This window comes from Maniola hyperantus, chromosome 2, assembly GCF_902806685.2.
Source record: "Maniola hyperantus chromosome 2, iAphHyp1.2, whole genome shotgun sequence".
Lineage (NCBI taxonomy): Eukaryota > Metazoa > Arthropoda > Insecta > Lepidoptera > Nymphalidae > Maniola > Maniola hyperantus.
Genome location: NC_048537.1, coordinates 9,056,834 through 9,075,665, shown reverse-complemented (window position 1 = coordinate 9,075,665; position 18,832 = coordinate 9,056,834). Strand labels below are relative to the sequence as shown.

The 18,832-nt window shown below is 36.0% G+C and overlaps 2 protein-coding genes across 6 annotated transcripts; one reads left to right on the top strand and one right to left on the bottom strand.

The window, feature by feature from the left end:
- The first annotated feature begins 4,436 nt into the window (after positions 1 to 4,436).
- Positions 4,437 to 9,867, top strand: CkIIalpha (casein kinase II subunit alpha). Of its 2 annotated transcripts, none has more exons than XM_034975978.2 (7): positions 4,437 to 4,644; positions 5,025 to 5,308; positions 5,455 to 5,642; positions 5,853 to 6,045; positions 6,133 to 6,362; positions 6,860 to 7,008; positions 8,905 to 9,867. In XM_034975978.2, the coding sequence occupies exons 2-7, from the start codon at positions 5,102 to 5,104 to the stop codon at positions 8,991 to 8,993; spliced, it is 1,056 nt and encodes a 351-aa protein (XP_034831869.1). In that variant the 5' UTR covers positions 4,437 to 4,644; positions 5,025 to 5,101; the 3' UTR covers positions 8,994 to 9,867. The 2 variants fall into 2 exon arrangements, with proteins under 2 accessions (XP_034831869.1, XP_069360151.1); XM_069504050.1 differs by having other exon boundaries at positions 4,879 to 5,308.
- Positions 9,868 to 13,597: 3,730 nt separating this feature from the next.
- Positions 13,598 to 17,608, bottom strand: Ctu2 (Cytosolic thiouridylase subunit 2). Of its 4 annotated transcripts, none has more exons than XM_069503725.1 (5): positions 17,522 to 17,608; positions 17,240 to 17,341; positions 16,621 to 16,979; positions 16,245 to 16,520; positions 13,598 to 13,849 (listed from the first exon to the last, which is right to left on the bottom strand). In XM_069503725.1, the coding sequence occupies exons 3-5, from the start codon at positions 16,936 to 16,938 to the stop codon at positions 13,631 to 13,633; spliced, it is 813 nt and encodes a 270-aa protein (XP_069359826.1). In that variant the 5' UTR covers positions 16,939 to 16,979; positions 17,240 to 17,341; positions 17,522 to 17,608; the 3' UTR covers positions 13,598 to 13,630. The 4 variants fall into 4 exon arrangements, with proteins under 4 accessions (XP_069359826.1, XP_069359828.1, XP_034834716.1 ...); XM_069503727.1 differs by having other exon boundaries at positions 17,449 to 17,588; XM_034978825.2 differs by having other exon boundaries at positions 17,240 to 17,601.
- Between the last annotated feature and the right edge of the window lie 1,224 nt (positions 17,609 to 18,832).

Below are 18,832 nucleotides of genomic sequence, written 5' to 3'. Positions count from 1 at the left end.
TACTTTGGTTTCTACATCGTACCGGAACGTTTAATCGCTTGGCGGCACGACTTTGCCGGTAGGGTGGTAATTAGTCACGACCGAAGCCTCCCACCAGACCTCACCAAAGATTTAGAAATGAACCCGGGACCTCCCACTTAAGACTCGACAAAAAGAGTAGAGTGCGTGGCTTGTAGAGCAGAATCACATGAAAAATACGGAAATGAAATTCTTCCAAACTTAGCAACACTGTGCTCTGTGAATATCCTATGTACATAGTAGGTACTCTGTGGTGAATTAATTATTCATCCGTAGATAGAGTAATAAAGGTAGATACTGGAACGTTTGCTTTCTCATTCACACTAAAAAGAGAGCACAGATAGAGGTTACTAATGTGATAAACAGAGACACAGCTAACCTATTTTTTGTCCCTTATCGTGTAACCGGTTTTTTTCAAGAATACATACAAGAAATGCAACTTTAGTTGCAAAACAAACTTTGAGAATTCGTGGCGTCATTGTATTTCTCATTAGTTATTTACTTGTTTTCACATAAAAAAAACGTTTAATACAAATATTGCTGAGCGGTTTATACAAATACGTATGAAGCAGTGTTGCCAGGTCAGTTTTCAAAAATTACAGTATTTTCCTCAGACTAATTTTTACCATTATTCATCCAATAATTTTTACACTGGACGGAGCATTTAAACTTGTCACTCTTCAAGTATTTTTGTTGGTAAATAAATAGAATAAATTAATTAAAATTAAAATTATGATTAGTTATATTATTATTGTTTCTTTATTTATTCATTTAATGTACCTTAAAATAATAATAACATACAATTCTATTAAATAAACTTAGATCTAAATTAAAAGTACTTAAAAATATTAAAATTAAACATACAAACTTAAATAAACTGGCACTGATTCTGAGCACAACCTAATTTTGGAGTATTCGCATGCTCTTCTTACTAATGTAATATGAAAAGGACAGACACAGTTTGACAGTTCTAAATTTAATTTTTAGATGGTATAACCCGTGATTTTAGCGCGCGGTCGCGAACCTACTGTTTAAATTTCTCTTGTGCACTAAAATTTAGAATCTTTAAATGTGAAAGTCATGTTCTGTTCCTTTTTTAGCATTAGTAAAAAGAAAAGGATGCAGATACTCTAAATTTAGTTTAGAGAAAAACTAGAGAATAAAATTAAACGTTGTCAAAAAGTCCGCCCCTGGTTGCCCCTGGGCCAAAGGTGCTCATTAAGCTGGCACTATTGCCACGCTGAATCGCGATGGACAACCTTTGGACCCCAGGGTAGACCCCAGAGTGCGGATCGTAACCTCTTTCCCTTAGACGACGGCCGATGTCACACACGAAACCCTTCGCTTCCTCACCCCAGCAACCCAATTAAAATTATTAAATTAAAATTAATTTAATGTTTGTCTGTTCATCATTCACGCATCAGTCATTCGGTTGAGTTGAAACTTACGGTACCATGGTGGTATTTTTATTTTATTTTAGAATCAGTATAGAATTTCGTATTTTACGATCTCATATCTGAAATCACGAAAGTGTTTTACGAGTCATGTTATGTAACTGTGTGAATTAGTACCTACCGAAGTAATAATAGCGAAGCACCTATTTTATATATAATGTTTTATTATGGTAATTCTTAGCTCATTCGTTTAACATTTTTAAATAAAACTAAGAAATATGCTCCTTTGTATTAAAAGATGTCAGATGTATAGTATTTTTCTGGGTAAGTACATTAATACCGGAGTGATTATAGCTGTGGTAGTAGTTTTCAATTCAAATTTTTGCAGCCGTTGATTTTTATTTAAGGACAAAACAAAAATTATGTGATATACCTACCAAATATTTACCAAAAATTCCCTTACAAAACGCCAATTTCATATGTAAGGACCTAATAATATAATGATTGAATGATTTAAAAAAAAAATCGAAATTACTTTATCATTACCTCTAACTACCTACAATAATTTTTCTTATTTCTATTTTACAATTTCACTGTAAAATGGGTAGGTAGGGACTGGTGCTTCAGCTAAGCAATGCTTGTAATTCAATTAAGTTGGTTCTCAAATTGGAAGTGGGTGAGATAATACGTAACTAGGTGCCTTGGAATTGGATGAATGGTAGGTACCTACATCGAATTCCTGCGCAAAGTGCGTGAGTGGTTTTTTTTTACTGCCAATGAGACCGTCACTGACCGAGATCTTGTCACTGTGACAAACAAGTGGAGAGAGAATTCTCTCCAACAGTCAGCGATCGATCACGGATCAACTATAGGTACAAACTGGTCCCACGTACGCAACTGATACGATGCAACGTGAGAGATCAGAGAATTGATGTACACACTTGTCCCGCGTATGCAACGTAAATAGGCATCTTTTTTTATTAACAATGAATTATACTTACGTCAATCGTACGATTCCTGAGTGAGAAAATAGTCGACAGCTAGTCGTCTTCCCGTCAACGATAGGACAAGTGCCTAAGGGTGCCTGTCCACAGAAGCGGAGCGGAGTTGAGATATGTTGAGTAGACCAATCAGATTGTCGGTTAATAACGTGATATTTTTATTCCGTCACCTGATAAAACTGATTGGTCAACTATACACATCTCCACTCCACTCCGCTTCAGTGGACAGGCACCGCAATAGGTCTCTTTCTCCACGAGTGGGTAATGGAATAAACCTCAATAGGCTAGTTGACCCTTTTTTTAAGTAGGTCTTAAATGGTTAATATTCGTCCTATTAGATCAAAAAAATTAACACTATATTTTTTTGCGCCCTAAAAACCGTAAAACTTTAATTTAAAAATATATTTTTCTTAGACAGGTGAAAACACTGTCGGCCATGTTTGGCCGATAGATTATCTGTGCTCTGACGTCATGCATTTGTAAACAACAGCACAACCTCCCAAAGTTTAATAAACATGACTTCTATACTAGTTTACATGAAAAATATAGTAATTATCGTTATTGTATCATCCGAGAATGTAAAAAAAGTAGATAATTTAAAGTCCTGACAAACTTTTACGGTCTTTAAATTTTATGTATATGGATACTACGTTAGTCCCCGCGTGACATAGGGATGACATTTCTTTGTTTACATATTTAATGACGTCACATCATGGCTGACAGCGTTTTCTGCGTTTCAAATAAAAATAAAAATTGTATTTTTTAAAATTGGATTTATATATCCATCCTGCGTTTTTAATAATTGTTATTGATATATTTCGTTGTCTTAAGCAAAATACTATAATAAATAATCATTTATTGGACGAAATTAGATATGAGTCAAGTAGCCTATTCCCGAGACATGAGCTTCATCATATTCATTTACTCCCTGGGAGTAGAAGTAAGCTCACTCCGCTATCGCGTAGCAGACTATGGAATATGGATGAGAATGTATGGCGATTGGCGGTAACTAATGTGCACGGACACTGCCAACATGATTATATTTTATAAAAAATGTATTTTTCGATTTGCACTAAATAAATCATTAGGTTAGTAGCAAATGTAGATACAGTACGAGTAGGCTCTTTTGGCACTTGAATGACATTGACAGTGGGGGGCGTTGGTTGTAAAACAAAGGCTTGCTATCATAGAGATGGTAATCATTCATCTAAGCTTGCTATTCAAACAACAACAAAGGGGACACTTTAGTTCGGCAACATTAGTTCCGATTTTCACTACCCGCCACTATAAGTAAGCCTACTCCTGTCAACAGTAACTAGGTACTGAGACTACTGACTTCTGTTTTGTCGGAAGCTTAAATACAAAAGTTTAAATATGGTTCAACTTGTAGCGAACAAAGTTTCTGATTTAGGATGTCCAAAAATTGTAAGCTCCGTTTTTACATGTGCCTATTTTTATTTTCATTCAAATTGAACATTAATTTATTTTTAACTTTTACTTTTGTTTAAAAAAATTAATTTATTTGTAGGTAACTAGTTCCATAGTTATATTGTCATGGGTTATAATTTTATTGCCTGAAATAAAACTCATTTATTTATTATTTACTAGTTTATGCTCGCGACTTCGTCTGCGTAGACTACACAAATTTCAAACCCCTATTTTACCCCTTTAGGGCTTGAATTTTCAAAAATCCTTTCTTAGCGGATGCCTACGTCATAATAGCTATCTGTATGCCAAATTTCAGGCCGATCCGTCCAGTAGTTTGAGCTGTGCGTTGATAGATCAATCAGTCGGTCAGTCAGTCACCTTTTCCTTTTATATATTTAAGATTAAACCAACAGATCTGATAATATTGGGAGCACTTAATTCCACAAAAGACACCTTTTTCATTGCAAACAATAATGTAAACCATTTTTGAACAAGACTTTATAGCAGAGTTGGTGATTAAACTTATGAGCTGGCAACTCAGAATCTCTCTGTTTACGATAAAAATAGGGGTAAGAGGGAGAGAGGAGATCAAGGCAAGAGTGGCAACTGGCAAATGCATGGCAAACGGCAATGGTGGACGATCGGATAGGCGTCCATCTTGAATTTCGCTGAATTTGTGCCGGTTATGTGATAAAAGTGTAATTTGTTTAGTAGACTTCCAATTATTTGTTAATTTTCAAGAAGTTTATGTATGCTTAAACTATTTATTGTTTAAAATAAGATAATCTACAGGAATGTGTTAGGTATGGGAATGTGCCTGATTCATTTGATCATTTGACTAGTAATGGCGTGCGTTTTTCTCCCTGAAGACTTTCAAATTTTATTTCATGTCATCGTTTTGGCTTTTCTTGTATCTAATCTCTATCAGAAAGCTGACGTAATTGATATCTCCAGAGTATCAGAAAATCTTCCAAATGCACCCAAAAGGCTCTTAATTTGATCTTAATTATGTGATTCAGTTGGATGTCGTTTTTTAGGTTATACATCAATACAAGTGACTCGTAATCGTTCGTAATCGCTAGTAATGATTCCAAGTGACAAGTTGAACAATTAAAATTACAATAGTCAAGTGTAATAAATAGTGAATATCTCAAAGTGACGTCGAAAATATTTTCATTCACAGTATCATTACTCAAGACATATGCGATTTCCGGTAAGAGCCTCGTCGACAAGACCTTAGGTTGGCAAAGTTATAATACGATGGCAGTACCTAGTAGAGCTCGGGTATATGCCGACGTTAACTCACAGAAACCGAGAGAATACTGGGACTATGAAAGCTATGTGGTGGACTGGGGCAACCAGGAGGACTATCAGTTAGTACGCAAGCTTGGGCGCGGAAAATACAGTGAAGTATTTGAGGCAATAAATATCACAAATAACGAGAAATGTGTAGTTAAAATATTGAAGGTAAGTGAGGCCTTATTGTATATTGATTCAGCCTAATTAGTATAGACTATGTGGTTTTGTATACTCCAATACAAAGTTTCTGGAAGATCTTGTGATCATTGGTTGTATTTTACAAAATGGTTTACTGTAACAAATATTTTTTGCAGCCTGTAAAAAAGAAGAAGATTAAAAGGGAAATAAAAATATTAGAGAACTTAAGAGGAGGCACAAATATAATAACTTTACAAGCTGTTGTGAAAGACCCTGTCTCTCGTACACCCGCTTTAATATTTGAACATGTGAATAACACTGATTTTAAGCAACTATATCAAACATTGTCAGATTATGATATAAGGTACAGTAAACTTATCATTTTGATGATTATTTTTTGATGTACTTTTTAGCTCTCGTAGCTTATGTATTAAATTAAAATGCGTAATATCATATATATGAAATCTTTCGTAATATTATTTTGCATATTAATATTTCTTAGTTTTATCATCATTTTACATCAAAACTAACAGAATTCCAATGAATTTTTACCAAGATTGTAAACATATTCCAGGTATTATTTGTATGAACTTTTGAAGGCTTTAGATTACTGCCACAGTATGGGTATCATGCACAGAGATGTAAAGCCTCATAATGTAATGATTGATCATGATAATAGAAAGTTACGTCTCATTGACTGGGGATTAGCAGAGTTCTATCATCCAGGCCAAGAGTACAACGTTCGCGTTGCTTCTAGGTACTTTAAGGTATGTTAGTATTATAAAATAAGATTTGAATAAAATTGTGGTTTTTAGTTATAAAATAATTTAATCTTTGCAATAATACTTTTCTAGGGTCCTGAGCTTTTGGTTGACTATCAAATGTATGACTATTCACTAGATATGTGGTCACTAGGGTGTATGTTAGCATCCATGATCTTCCGTAAGGAACCATTCTTCCATGGTCATGATAATTATGATCAGCTTGTACGTATTGCCAAAGTGCTGGGTACTGAAGAGCTATTTGAATATTTGGATAAATATCATATAGAATTGGATCCCCGGTTTAATGATATTCTTGGCAGGTAATTTATTTATGTACCTTTTTCAGTATTGTGAATCTCAATATCTAACTTGTTATCGTCATAGTCTTCCGAATTCCAAATACTTTTAGCTAGATGATGCCTGCAACTTCTGGATGGATTTAGGTTTTTGAAAATCCTGCAGGGAGCTCTTTGTTTTTCTGAGACAAAGGTAGCCTTTGTCCGTCCCTGAAATCCAATTTTCATACAAAATTTTGTCAAAATCGGTTAAACGGATATGCTACGAAAAGCTAGATTTAAAGAACTTTTGTACTGTGCAAAATTTTCTTGATTGATTAAATCATTTAATTTAAAAAGCTATAGACAGACACTTTCACATTGATAATAGACTGCTGTTATCAAACATGTGTTTTCTTGTTTGTGAAAATAAATGTTTAAAGATTCTTTTTCAACTTTCAATTATTTTGATTGTAATATGACATCAATTGGTCAATCAATTCTCAACTGAATGATAAATGGCATTTAATTATAATTTTCAGACATTCACGTAAACGATGGGAACGATTTGTACATTCAGAAAATCAGCATTTGGTATCTCCAGAAGCATTAGACTTCCTCGACCGCCTTCTGCGCTATGACCACTACGAGCGGTACACTGCTCGCGAAGCAATGGAACACCCTTACTTCTGTAAGTCTAGCGTTTTTTTCAAGCTTATTTATTATATTAACTTACTAGCTTACCTGGCGAACTTCGTACCGCCTAACAGTTGACTCTTTTTCAGGCAATTTTTTAAATTTTTATCTCCGTAAGAACCATCCTCGTACTTCAAGGAATATTATATAAAAAAGAATTAGTGAAATCGGTTCAGATGTTCTCGAGATTTGCGATCAGCTACACATTTAGCGATAAATCATTTTACTTATTTATTTATTTTATTTATTAGGAACACACACAATACATTGATTTAACACAAACTACGACACTTATAAACAAACACAGGCTGATAAATGTATCTATAAAATGTGTACACAGCATTTTTTATATATCTAGACTAAACAAGTTGTTGTACATATTATGCCAATTTATTGTATGTAGATGATACTATGTTCTTTATGTAAGTGCCAACAAAACCTATACAAAGTTTCAACTGAATTAGATGAATGATGCATGAACACATAGGTAACAAAATGCTCAAACACAAATCTTAGTTTTCATATATTACTAGGTGACACTCGCGATTTTGTCTGTGACCGGGTGGATTTAGTTTTATTAAAATCCTGTGGGAACTCTTAACAATGTTCTTCCCCAAGATGCAAGCTATCTCAGTACCTTTCATCAAAATTGCTTAAATGGATGGGCCGTGAAAAGCAGACAGAGAGACACTTTTGCATTTATAATATTAGTATGGATTATAAGAGTTAATGTAGTCTGACTTTGTCTGTTTGAATTTGCGTTTAGTAATAATCCCATGAGAACTATTTGATTTACTGGAATGAAAGCAGCCTTAGATGTCTCTTCTCTGGGGCATCTCTCCAAATTTTGTCATATCAGGGAAGTGGATTGGCTGTTAAAAGTTAACAGACAGGCAGACATATTTTCTTATTTATAACTAGCATATGCCCGCGACTTTGTCCGCGTGGATTACACAAATTTCAAACCCCTGTTTTACCCCTTAAGGGATTGCATTTTCGAAAATCCTTTCTTAGCGGATGTCTACATCATAATAGCAAAGCTAGCTGTATGCCAAAGTTAAGCCCAATCCGTCCAGTAGTTTGAGCTGTGCCTTGATATATCAGCCAGTCAGTCAGCCAGCTTTTTCTTTTATTATATAGGTTTCATATTATTATGTCACACAAAGTAAACTGGTACACAGTCCAAGTGTCGCATTGCTTTGACTCTAACCTTGTTGACATCAAGTAAAAGAGCAAAACTCGACATAACGGTGGTATTTCACAGTCATCAACACATTGATTATAATAAGCATATTATTTCACGGAAGAACACCATTCTCTTACTTTTACTTTCCAAACCAGGGGTCTCAAAACTTTTTAGAATATGGGCCGCACTGATTTCTTCACTAACATTAGATAGTTTTGTATGACTTCTCTGCATTTTAAATACATTGTAGTCATAATGAAATATGGCACTTTGATAATATGTATATTATGTGGATAACTGATATTAGGCATTTTCATCTTGCTGTCACAGGCTGGTCTTGCTCGCTGGCTGTAGCTTGAAGGCCATTGTTCCAGTCCAGATGTATGTTCTAAATGTCTATACTAATGGATTTGGACTGCTTGTTGTTAGAATTAGAATACTATCCTTTGCAGTCGGTTGGAATTTGTGTTACAAGCCACCAGTCCAAATTCTTACAGTTGCCTTGTATACACTTAGGGCAGAAGTCTGTAGTGCATTGCTTGGGAACATAATGAATACTCAGCTATAGTTCTAATATAAGTCCTAATATCCTCTTCTTGTCTCTAATACTTATCAGAGCCCTTTAAGTTTTAATTATGTTTTTACCAGCATGACTGATTCCTAATTAAAATGTTATTAATGTTGTACTTGCATATTTGTTTTCAGATCCGATTGTGAAGGAGCAAGGCAGAATGGTATCGTCTAATTCTCCTAGTCCTAATGCATTGCAAGGACCAATAAATGCAGCAGAGTAATTGTTATTGAATTCTGTAATGCTCTTTATAACACTATGTATTGAAATATATTACCTGTACAAGAATTCCTGAGAAAGAAGGGAGTTAAGAGAAACACCAAATATAGTCCAGTGATAGCAAATTGACACACGGGACACTGTGAGGAGCGCCATTTCTGTTCAGTTGATAACTCTCATGTAATTCCAATATTCTACTGAAGTATAATTTGGAAAGACAATTTAATTTAGTATTTAATGTTAGTGAAATCTGGTTTATTAATTGTTTTTAAAGTGTTTTATCTCTGGTACAAACCACCAAGTCCAAGGAAATGTATTCTAATGTTACTTTCGAGTATCTTACGTATATGAAATTTTAAAGTTTTAAGGGTCTCAACACATCCACCATTTTGTGAGGTTCAATATGAATTATTGAAATAACAAAAACCATCTGGAGTTTCATTGCACTTGATTTTTGCATTTATAATTAACCTATGGTATTGATATTGTAATTACTTGTATGATATACTGATAACGCCCGCGTACCATTTGCGCATACTGGTTAGCGACTTTTTTTGGTACTTCTATTAAAATTTTGTATTTATGTTATAAAAATAAAATGTAGATATGTGTGATAAATACAAAATTTTAAGATGAAAATGTTTCTTTCATTACATGATTTTCAAGATACCAGTAAAGTTTAATTCTTAGATATGTCAAATAAAATATTGCTTCTATAGTATATTTTTAGTAAGTTATGTTAGTGTCCCATAATATAGCAAAAATCGAATCGATCGTCAACATTAAATGGGCCTCATTCATTATAATTTATTTTTAGAGTGATAACTTAAAGTTGTTGCAACAAAATTTTCTTAATAAACAGACTAACTTTGCCTGTATTTGGTTTGGATTTTTCGTTTGCTATACAGTAATGCAATCATACCTATGTATTGGAATGTGACATCCCATCGAAAAACTTAATTTTATATTAAGTCTTTATTGTTATTGTTTTGAAATTAATTAAAAAATATCATTAAGTATATAATTCGACATCCATATTCGAAGTTCCATCTGTAAGACACTTTATATGGCGTTTCGTAAATAAAAGACTTCCTTTGAAAGGATTGGTTTGTAAGACTCGAGGGCAGTTGAGCCATCAAGATTATTGTAGTCAGTTTTGGGGTGAAAAGCCTTCAGTCTGATCTTGTACCACCTCCAAAGTATAACCTACCAAACAAAAAAAGAATCTTAAAATTATTTAAAAAAGAATTATCAAAATCGGTTCATATTTGGCGGAGAAATCGCATAACAAAAGTACAAAAAAACCGGCCAAGTGTGAGTCAGGCTCGCGCAACGAGGGTTCCGTACTACACACGTATTTTTTCGACATTTTGCACGATCATTCAAAAACTGATGCATAGAAATAAATAAAAATCTGTTTTAGAATGCACAGGTGAAGACCTTTTTATAATTTTAAAATGTGATCCGAAAGCCTTGCTTTCGAAGGTGTTTTTACTGCGTCTGCGTGAAGTTGCGACACGTGCGCAGTTACCCTCCCCGCTACCTCGGACACCCAAAATGTGTGTTCTGCGCAACGTGCGCAAACGTCAGGGGGGCGCATTTAAGTTTGAATCGTACTATACTAATAATCTTATCAAAATAAAATAGTTGATCATCTAAAGTACCTATTCAATTTAGACTAAAATTGCCCTTTACATCATTTAATTTAGAGTTATTTTTAGGAGATATCACAAAATTTAAATAATATGAAATATCGTAAAATTAAAACTAACGACGCGCAACAAAACTAGACAGGCGGCGGCAGTGGTCGCATTACAATATTAATATGGAAGTGTGGATTATTATTAATCACTCTTCACTGACACCACATTAGTATCCACATTGCAGTTGCACCCATACGAAGCCGGGGCGGGTCGCTAGTTAATACATAAATTATAATAAAACTGTATCTGGACGATGTCTGTACATTAAATATATTTTAAAGAATTTAATCGTGGGAAACATTATTGATATATGCACCGAAACAATTTTTTTTGGAATTTATGTCTGTCTGTATGTTCCATACCATTGTACAAGATATAACACTTTTATGTACACCTCTGCAAGTTAATGACGGACGGCGCCATCTACATGTGATTTAGTAAATTAATTATTTAATCGTGAACAAATTTTGGACAAGTGGAGAATGGCAGTCAACGTGGGGAAGACTGCCGCGATCCTGTTCGGCATCCGGAAGCCTTTACGTCAGCTCCAACTGCGAGGGCAGGGCATAGAGTGGCAGACTTCGGTGTGCTACTTGGGGTGTCGCATCGACAATGCCTGAGCATGATCCCCACTGTGAATCACGCCAAGGCTGCCACGTCGATGCTGTACGAGATCCTCACGATCCATCCTCAAGCCTCTCACTTTTAGACCAAGCTCCGGATCTACGGAGCCTATGTCCGCTCACGTCTGACGTACGCGGCTCCTGCTTGGTATGCTCTCTGTTCAGTATTTAGAGCACCAGAAGAGCCGCTTACAAGTCGAGCAGAACAAGTGCCTACGCATGATCGTAGGAGCGCCGAGGTACGTGAGGAATGATGTCATTCATCGCGACCTCAAGACGCCCACCGTGGAGGAGTACGTCCGTACACTTGCGCGGCGCATGTTTGCGCGCGCGGACAACGGACCTACACACACCTTCACGGCATCGCTCCGCTGACCATTCGACCACCGACCGGGTGTCCTCTGCCTCGGGAATTCCTACGATCGCCACCACTAGCGTGGCACGCAGGCGATCCTAGCGATGATGATGACGACGCGAGACCCACCGGATATGACACTATCTCCGCGCGCGATGGCCAGCCTATCGTCCGTAGCGCGGAGATCAACACCGGACCAGACGCCACCCCCGTGCGCGATGGCGAATCTATCGCCCGCAGCGCGGGGAACACAACCAGGCCACGAGGCCCCAAGCCAAGATGGCGGGCCCTAGCTGGTGAAATTCCGGCTAGAATGCCAAAACCGGGGTAACATGACCCCCCCCCCCCTCCCCTGACGGCGGGATACCCCGCGCCCTGCCCGGGTAAGGAGGCTACGCCTCGAGGCCCGGGCCTTCGGCCAATCGGAGAAGACCCTGTCGCACACATTTTAATTTTTGTGGCCACAAATTCACGGTTTTCGGATATTTTCCTTTACTTGTGCTAAAAAACCTACCAAATTTCATGATTCTAGGTCAACGGGAAGTACCGTATAGGTTTTCTTGACAGACACGATAGACAGGCAAACAACAATCCAAACGATCCAATAAGGGTTCCTTTTCAGGTACGGAACCGTAAAAAGTATTAGCACTACATCCATCAAACAATCCAAACCTCAGGAAATAGCAAGTTTGTTTCGCTCTCCTGTAACATTGCTACTTTTGACATAGGTGTTGTTAGTTGGGAACTTAGCGACAATTTGCCATCAGAGTTCAAATATCCACCTCATACCATCAGCTGACTGAGACAGCGTGCCATGATCATCCAACATTAGTAGATTATTAACCAAGGGGATAAAGCAGTGTGTTCTGTCGCGGGTGACGATTTAAATCGCGAGCGTAACGAAGGACTCGAGGTTAACTCCCGAGCGTAGCGAGGGTGTTAAAAACTTAAATCACGAGCGAAGCGAGGGATTTAAGTTCACCCAAGACTAAGACAGCTTTATCACCGAGGTAAATACTCTACTTTTCGTACCATTTGCGAAAAAATTAACACAATAATAATATGATATAAGCATTAATTATTAAACGTATTTTTAGAACATTAACTTATTTATAAAAATAAATTAAAATAAACTTAACGTTTATGTATTTGAAGAAAACAAAAACGCGGCAAATTCCTAGACTAATATTTTTTTGTCGGAAAAGCAAAGGCATCAATCTCATACGGCCTAATAAATGCGTATTCCTTTTTCAAAAAGATGTATAATGCTTTATATACAAACTCAATGGTGTAAACCTTCTTGGTTTTTGCTGTGTCTAAATTGGATTTGTTAAACATTCTTTATGTTGGTAATTTAAAAAAAAACACAGATGTAGTCTGTCTGTCTGGTGGGAGGCCTCGGCCGTGGCTAGTTACCACCCTACCGGCAAAGCCGTGCCGCCAAGCAATTTAGCGTTCCGGTATGATGCCGTGTAGAAACCAAAGGTGTATGGGTTTAATAAAAATTGCCATACTCCTTCCTGGTTAGCCCGCTCCCACCTTAGACTGCATCGTCACTTACCATTAGGTGAGATTGCAGTCAAGGGCTATCTTGTATCTGAATAAAAAAAAAAAAAAAAGTTCAGTATTAATTTCGGTACCTAAGTATTCCAAATTTAAATCACATTCTCTCCCTAGGGGATGAATGAAATTCAGTGCAATTTTCTTTCCCTGTTTTTAACAGATTAAAAATGACTATTGTTATGTACGCTTTTTGTGGCATTGAATGTCACTTTTTTGAGCAAGTGGTACGAAAAATATATTGTCATCCAGTCTACACATGTTTATATTTCAATTCAATCCGATTGGAAGCAGTCTAGTCGATAAATCAGTTTCCAATTTCGACAGGATGATAATACCTGAACAAACTAACCTAATAAATAAAAAGCTTTTAAATATTCTCTTTATTATTAAAATCGCTTCAATGAGGAATTTTACAAATATCTAACTCAGAATAATTTCTACTGCAACCATAACATAATGTTTCATATATACTTGGAAACATAGGATTTTTATCTTCACTTATATTCTGCGTTACTTCAATTTTATCATGTGCATCAGCTTGTTTAAAACACATTTTTCGTGAAAATATTGTAGCCTCAACAGCAGTTAAATTGCCACTCTGCAATGTAATGTTGCTCTGAAAATAGCCCAACAATTAGTCTAATGGGCCCCCTCTAGTAAGAGTACATAGTAGTACACAAATCTGTAAAACTAAGAATTGGCTAGTTCAAAAAAGTGTTAGTAGGATAAAATAGACAACACCACACTGCTTGAATGCTCTGAAGTTCCTGTCTGTGCCTCTACAATAAATGCAAAGCCATTTATTTACCCTGCATTTGAAGTGTGTATGCTCTGAACCCACTACCCACCGTCTTCCTTCTGCTACCAGTTTAACTAGTAGTTCACCCTAAACTAAGACCTCGCGGTATTCCATAGATCTTAACTTTTAACATTATACGTGAAAAGAGCCTAAGAGTTAGAGTAAGATTGGAGACATTCGCCTGTTAAAATGCTGAGAGTGAACGTAAGAAGTTCAACTTCACTATTATTTATTGTGAAACTGAACTTATACACAAGTTTCAGTTTCTAATAGCTTTTCATATTTTTTATACAATATTCGGCGCAGCCATCACTTTACATCATATGTTTAACATTGGAGTAATTATTTTCAGTAATTCAAAGGCTCTGACAGACAAACAGATGTACAAGCAAGGGCGGATCCAGCTTTGGTGCCAGGGGGGGGTCACATAGTCGTGGTCAAGTCACAACATCTCGACCTCTTGCGACAGGTCGAGTTGGTAATCGGGGTATGACGAGCGGGGGTTGGGGGGGACGCCCCGCACACCCGCACGCAGGGCCATCTTTAACCTATTGGAGGCCCTGGGCACATTAGAATAACGGGGCCCCTATGATCTTGACAGAGTAGGTACTATTTTCTTGGAATAGGCAAAGAAAGCAGATAAGTCACGTTCTAGACGTATTATAAATGCGAATGTTTCTATCTATCTGTTATCGTTTCAAAGTCCATATTCTAAATCAAAATTTGGTACTATTCAGAGATAGTTTACACTCGGAAACGGCTTTTTATCCCGGAAAGTTAAAGGGTTCTCACGGAAATTTTAAAAAAATAAATCTATGTGGACGAAGTTGCGGGCATCAACCAATATAAAGTAAAAGCGCGAGCGAAGCGAGCGCGAAATTTTTCATATATTTACGAAAAAAATCATAAGGTAGCTACTAATATTATAAATGCGAAAGCGTCTCTATCTACTTATCTGTTACCATTTGACGGTCTATCTTTTTGACCAGGTAGTACACAGAGAAAGCTTTCATCCCGGAAACCTGCATACATTTTTTATGCGGAAAATCAAAGAGTTCCTACGGTTTTTGAAAACCTAAATCAATGCGGACAAGGTTGCGGGCGGGCAACAACTAATACAGAGCAAAAGCGCGAGCGAAGCGAGCGCGGAATTTTCTGTCTGTCTGTCATCTTGTAAGGTACTTTTTCACGGCCAAATGTAGGTAGGTAGGTACTACTCAGTGATAGCTTGCATCTCGGAAGGGATTTTTAATCGCAGTGAACAGAACGTGCGAGCGAAGCGAGCGCAATATTTATGACATTATTTACAAAAAAAGAAAAGATAAATGTCAGAAATATTGTATAACGATATAGATAAATGGCAGAAATTTTGTAATAAAAACTATAAAGTCATCTGTTGTATAAAGAATAGTTCTATTATCTTTAGGGGTTCCCAGATGCAACGAGCGCTTGGATAATAAAAACTTTACTATAAATAATAAACGTAAAGGACCAATCCGACCAATACATTATAGGTATATAATACATATTATTTTTTACTTTTAGAGGTTTTTACTGTCGGGAATTTGACCGTTGATTTTATCGAAATAAATATGTTTTTGGGTATTAAAATATCGGTTGGTCTGTTATAGTTTGGTGATCTGGCAGGGACTACTGGGCCCCAATCGATCGTGGGCCCTGGGCAAGTGCCGTGTGATGTTCTTCAATCATTGAAGAACGTCACACGAAATGTGACATCTCGATGAAAGGTAGCGGTGGCGCGGTAAAATTCAAATTTTGGATGCGTTTGTTCGCAAGAACATAATGTTTTTGCCATCATACAAAATATTATATTAAATTGAATTAGTATTGAAGGAACTTACATAAAATCTAGGAATATAAAAATATAAAAAACATTATGTTTAACAATTTTAATTAGTGGTCCACCTAGGTCCTGGACGCAGCCCAGGGGGGGGTCATGACCCCCATGCCCCCCCCCCCTTGTGTACAAGTGCAATTAACTCAAGTAGACTCAGTGACCTCGCTTCTACTGTCAATAATGCTAATGTGACCACCTCAGAGCATTCAGTTTTCATCTCTTGTATGTAACCATCCTTTTCACAATGTTCCTTGTACACAATGTCCTTAATTAGAGAATCTGCTTAAAGCAGAACATTGAAATTCTTATGTTTATTTTTAAAAGTAATCATTGAGATTAAAATTTGTAAGGTACCTGGCATAATGTACAATTTTTCACATCAGTAGTATTTTCATTTGATCCAATTTTATCAGCAATTTTACACACAGTAAATATAGTAGAAGGATAATTATTGTCTTGAAGATCCACAACAAAGTTATTGATCACTGACTGTAGACCAATTTTTGTATTACTGTAGTCATGAACGTAACTCAGTTGTTTGACTTTTACAAAGTAATCAATTTCCTCATTCATTATATCTTTCATAGGCCTTAATATTCTGACAGATTTATCTCTTTGATCAGCAAATCCCTAGACATAAACACAACATAAATAAAGTAAAACAATCATTTTATAATTTAAACGGTAATCATTATAATGTGATTATATTGTATTACACATAGGTACTTACAATATCATTTTCTACTTGTGACCCTCGTCCAAGTGCAAGATTAGACAGCAACCTCTTTGCTAGTTGTGTGGTGGTTTCAGCAGTAAAAACAATCTTACAGTTTAATTCTTTAGCAATTCTAAGAAATAAGTGTCTTTTTATTTTTATTACTAAATCATGATAAATTGAAGGAGAAACGTTCAACCTTATATTATTAACGATCTTCGACTTTGTCTTTGGTATTGTATTGGGGTTTGATAGTATATTATTATTTGTGGAATAATAATCCTCTATATTAATCACATAGAGATTAAAATTATACTGTTTACATTGTTCCATAGTAAAATTAGCTTTCTTTGTGCCTTCCTCTGTAGTGGTTTCTAAAAATAATAATTATTCTTATGAATTTGCTAAAGCACCTCTACTCTTACTATGAGACTAGCTCCGCATGAAATGGCATTATTGGGTTACTGAGTGATTAGTCAGTGCAGACTTAAGCCTGACTGCATCTTAATATAGGTATTTACAAGGTAAGTAGTCATCTAATCTGCTGGGCCGGTAGATACTATGGGTAAGATAGAAATGTTAAAAATTGTCTAAATATGAAGTAGGTAAGTACAAGAGATCAAAAATAGCTTACCAATAATATGCAAAAAAAAAGGAATAATCCTTAATTTTTTGGTGCCATTTAAGGTAATACCGCTATGAACTAAGTCCAGTAATACGGTGGATTCTGCACCACCTGATAAACAGATCAACACTTTCTCATTTGATGATATTGTTTTACTTTTACCAAGGCATGCTCGAAACTTATGATTTGTGTTAGTTGTAAAGCAGGTATTACAATACCAGTATTCCTTCCTTATAAGTATAGTCGCCAACGCATCGCATTTTCTACAAATCATAATTAGTATTTAGTTACCTAATAATTTTACAAATTACAATGAAACAGGAAATAAAAGCAGGAAACTTAAACTTTCTCAACACTACCACCACAGAGTACTTTTTACATAAGGAAATAGAGTAGGTACTATATCTCGCGAGCTAATAGTGGCAACAGCTTAGTAGCGCCATCTGTATCTGACGAACGGAACTAATATTTATAATATATACATACCTACCTATATATATATAGACTGCTTTATAGGTTCATACCTATACATATAATACATACATATAGGACTGCTATGGAAGGTTGGATTGTGTTCAGATTAATTATTTATTAATATTTGACTCCCTTACAATTTAACATATCATGTAAATTTAAAAAAAAATCTATAATAATTAATCTGAACACATATTTTTAAATAATAGAAATTTTTGGATTCTAATCTTTATTTTTACCAAAATTAATCCTAATCACTCTTCCTTATCCTAATAAAAACAGTTGATAAAGTTCCCTGAGGACTGGGGTCTGGTGCCGAGTAGTTTAATTTCAAGATATCCCCACCAATATTATGAATCCAGGTCATAAAACGATCCAAATCTTTTGCAAGATTTTGAAATTCATGCAGGACATTTTCTATACCTGAAAAGTAAAAATACGAGTATCTTAGTATGGTCACAAGTTCATAACATGTTCACTAAATCTGACTCAATTCACATTTCTGTAGAAGCCTTTTACAAAATTCATCAGTAATCTGCTTTAACACACTTTAAAGTTTAAGATACAATATACCTTGTCAAGCTGTGATAGCCTAGTGGTTAGGACGTCCACCTTCTAATCTGAGGTTGGGGGTTCAATACAGGGCACACACCTCTAACTTTTCGGAGTTATGTGTGTTTTAATTAATTAAATATCACTTGCTTTAACGGTGAAGGAAAACATCGTGAGGAAACCTGCACGCCTGAGAGTTCTCCATAATGTTATCAAAGGGTGTGAAGTCTACCAATCCGCACATGGCCAGTGTGGTAGACTATGGCTAAACCCCTTCTCACTCTGAGAGATGACCCATGCTCTGCAGTGAGCCAGCGATGGGTTGATCATGATAGGAATTTGGTCTAGAAAAACTAAAGAAATACCTACTTCTTTATTCAAATAAACTTTTAAATAGGTGCTTTCGAATCGTCAAGAGAATCTATCACTGGATCGGAAACCTATGCGTGAACCATATTATTGTCATCAAGTTCAAGGAATGTAATAAAAATTGCATTCAAGGATTAAAGTAGATAATGGCATTTACAAACCTGCAGTGAATGTGAACAGCCTGGAATACAGCCCCTCTTGTAAGAC

Excerpts from the sequence above, each read along its gene's own strand:
- Ctu2 (XM_034978825.2), bottom strand. The coding sequence starts at position 17,504 with ATGATTTGTAGAAAATGCGATGCGTTGGCGACTATACTTATAAGGAAG. Across the intron at positions 16,980-17,239 it reads TTTTTTTTTGCATATTATTG|AAACCACTACAGAGGAAGGC; the intron begins GTAAGCTATTTT and ends TATTATTTTTAG. Across the intron at positions 13,850-16,244 it reads AAAATTGTACATTATGCCAG|AGCAACATTACATTGCAGAG; the intron begins GTACCTTACAAA and ends GGCTATTTTCAG.
- CkIIalpha (XM_034975978.2), top strand. The coding sequence starts at position 5,102 with ATGGCAGTACCTAGTAGAGCTCGGGTATATGCCGACGTTAACTCACAG. Across the intron at positions 5,309-5,454 it reads GTGTAGTTAAAATATTGAAG|CCTGTAAAAAAGAAGAAGAT; the intron begins GTAAGTGAGGCC and ends TATTTTTTGCAG. Across the intron at positions 7,009-8,904 it reads AATGGAACACCCTTACTTCT|ATCCGATTGTGAAGGAGCAA; the intron begins GTAAGTCTAGCG and ends ATTTGTTTTCAG.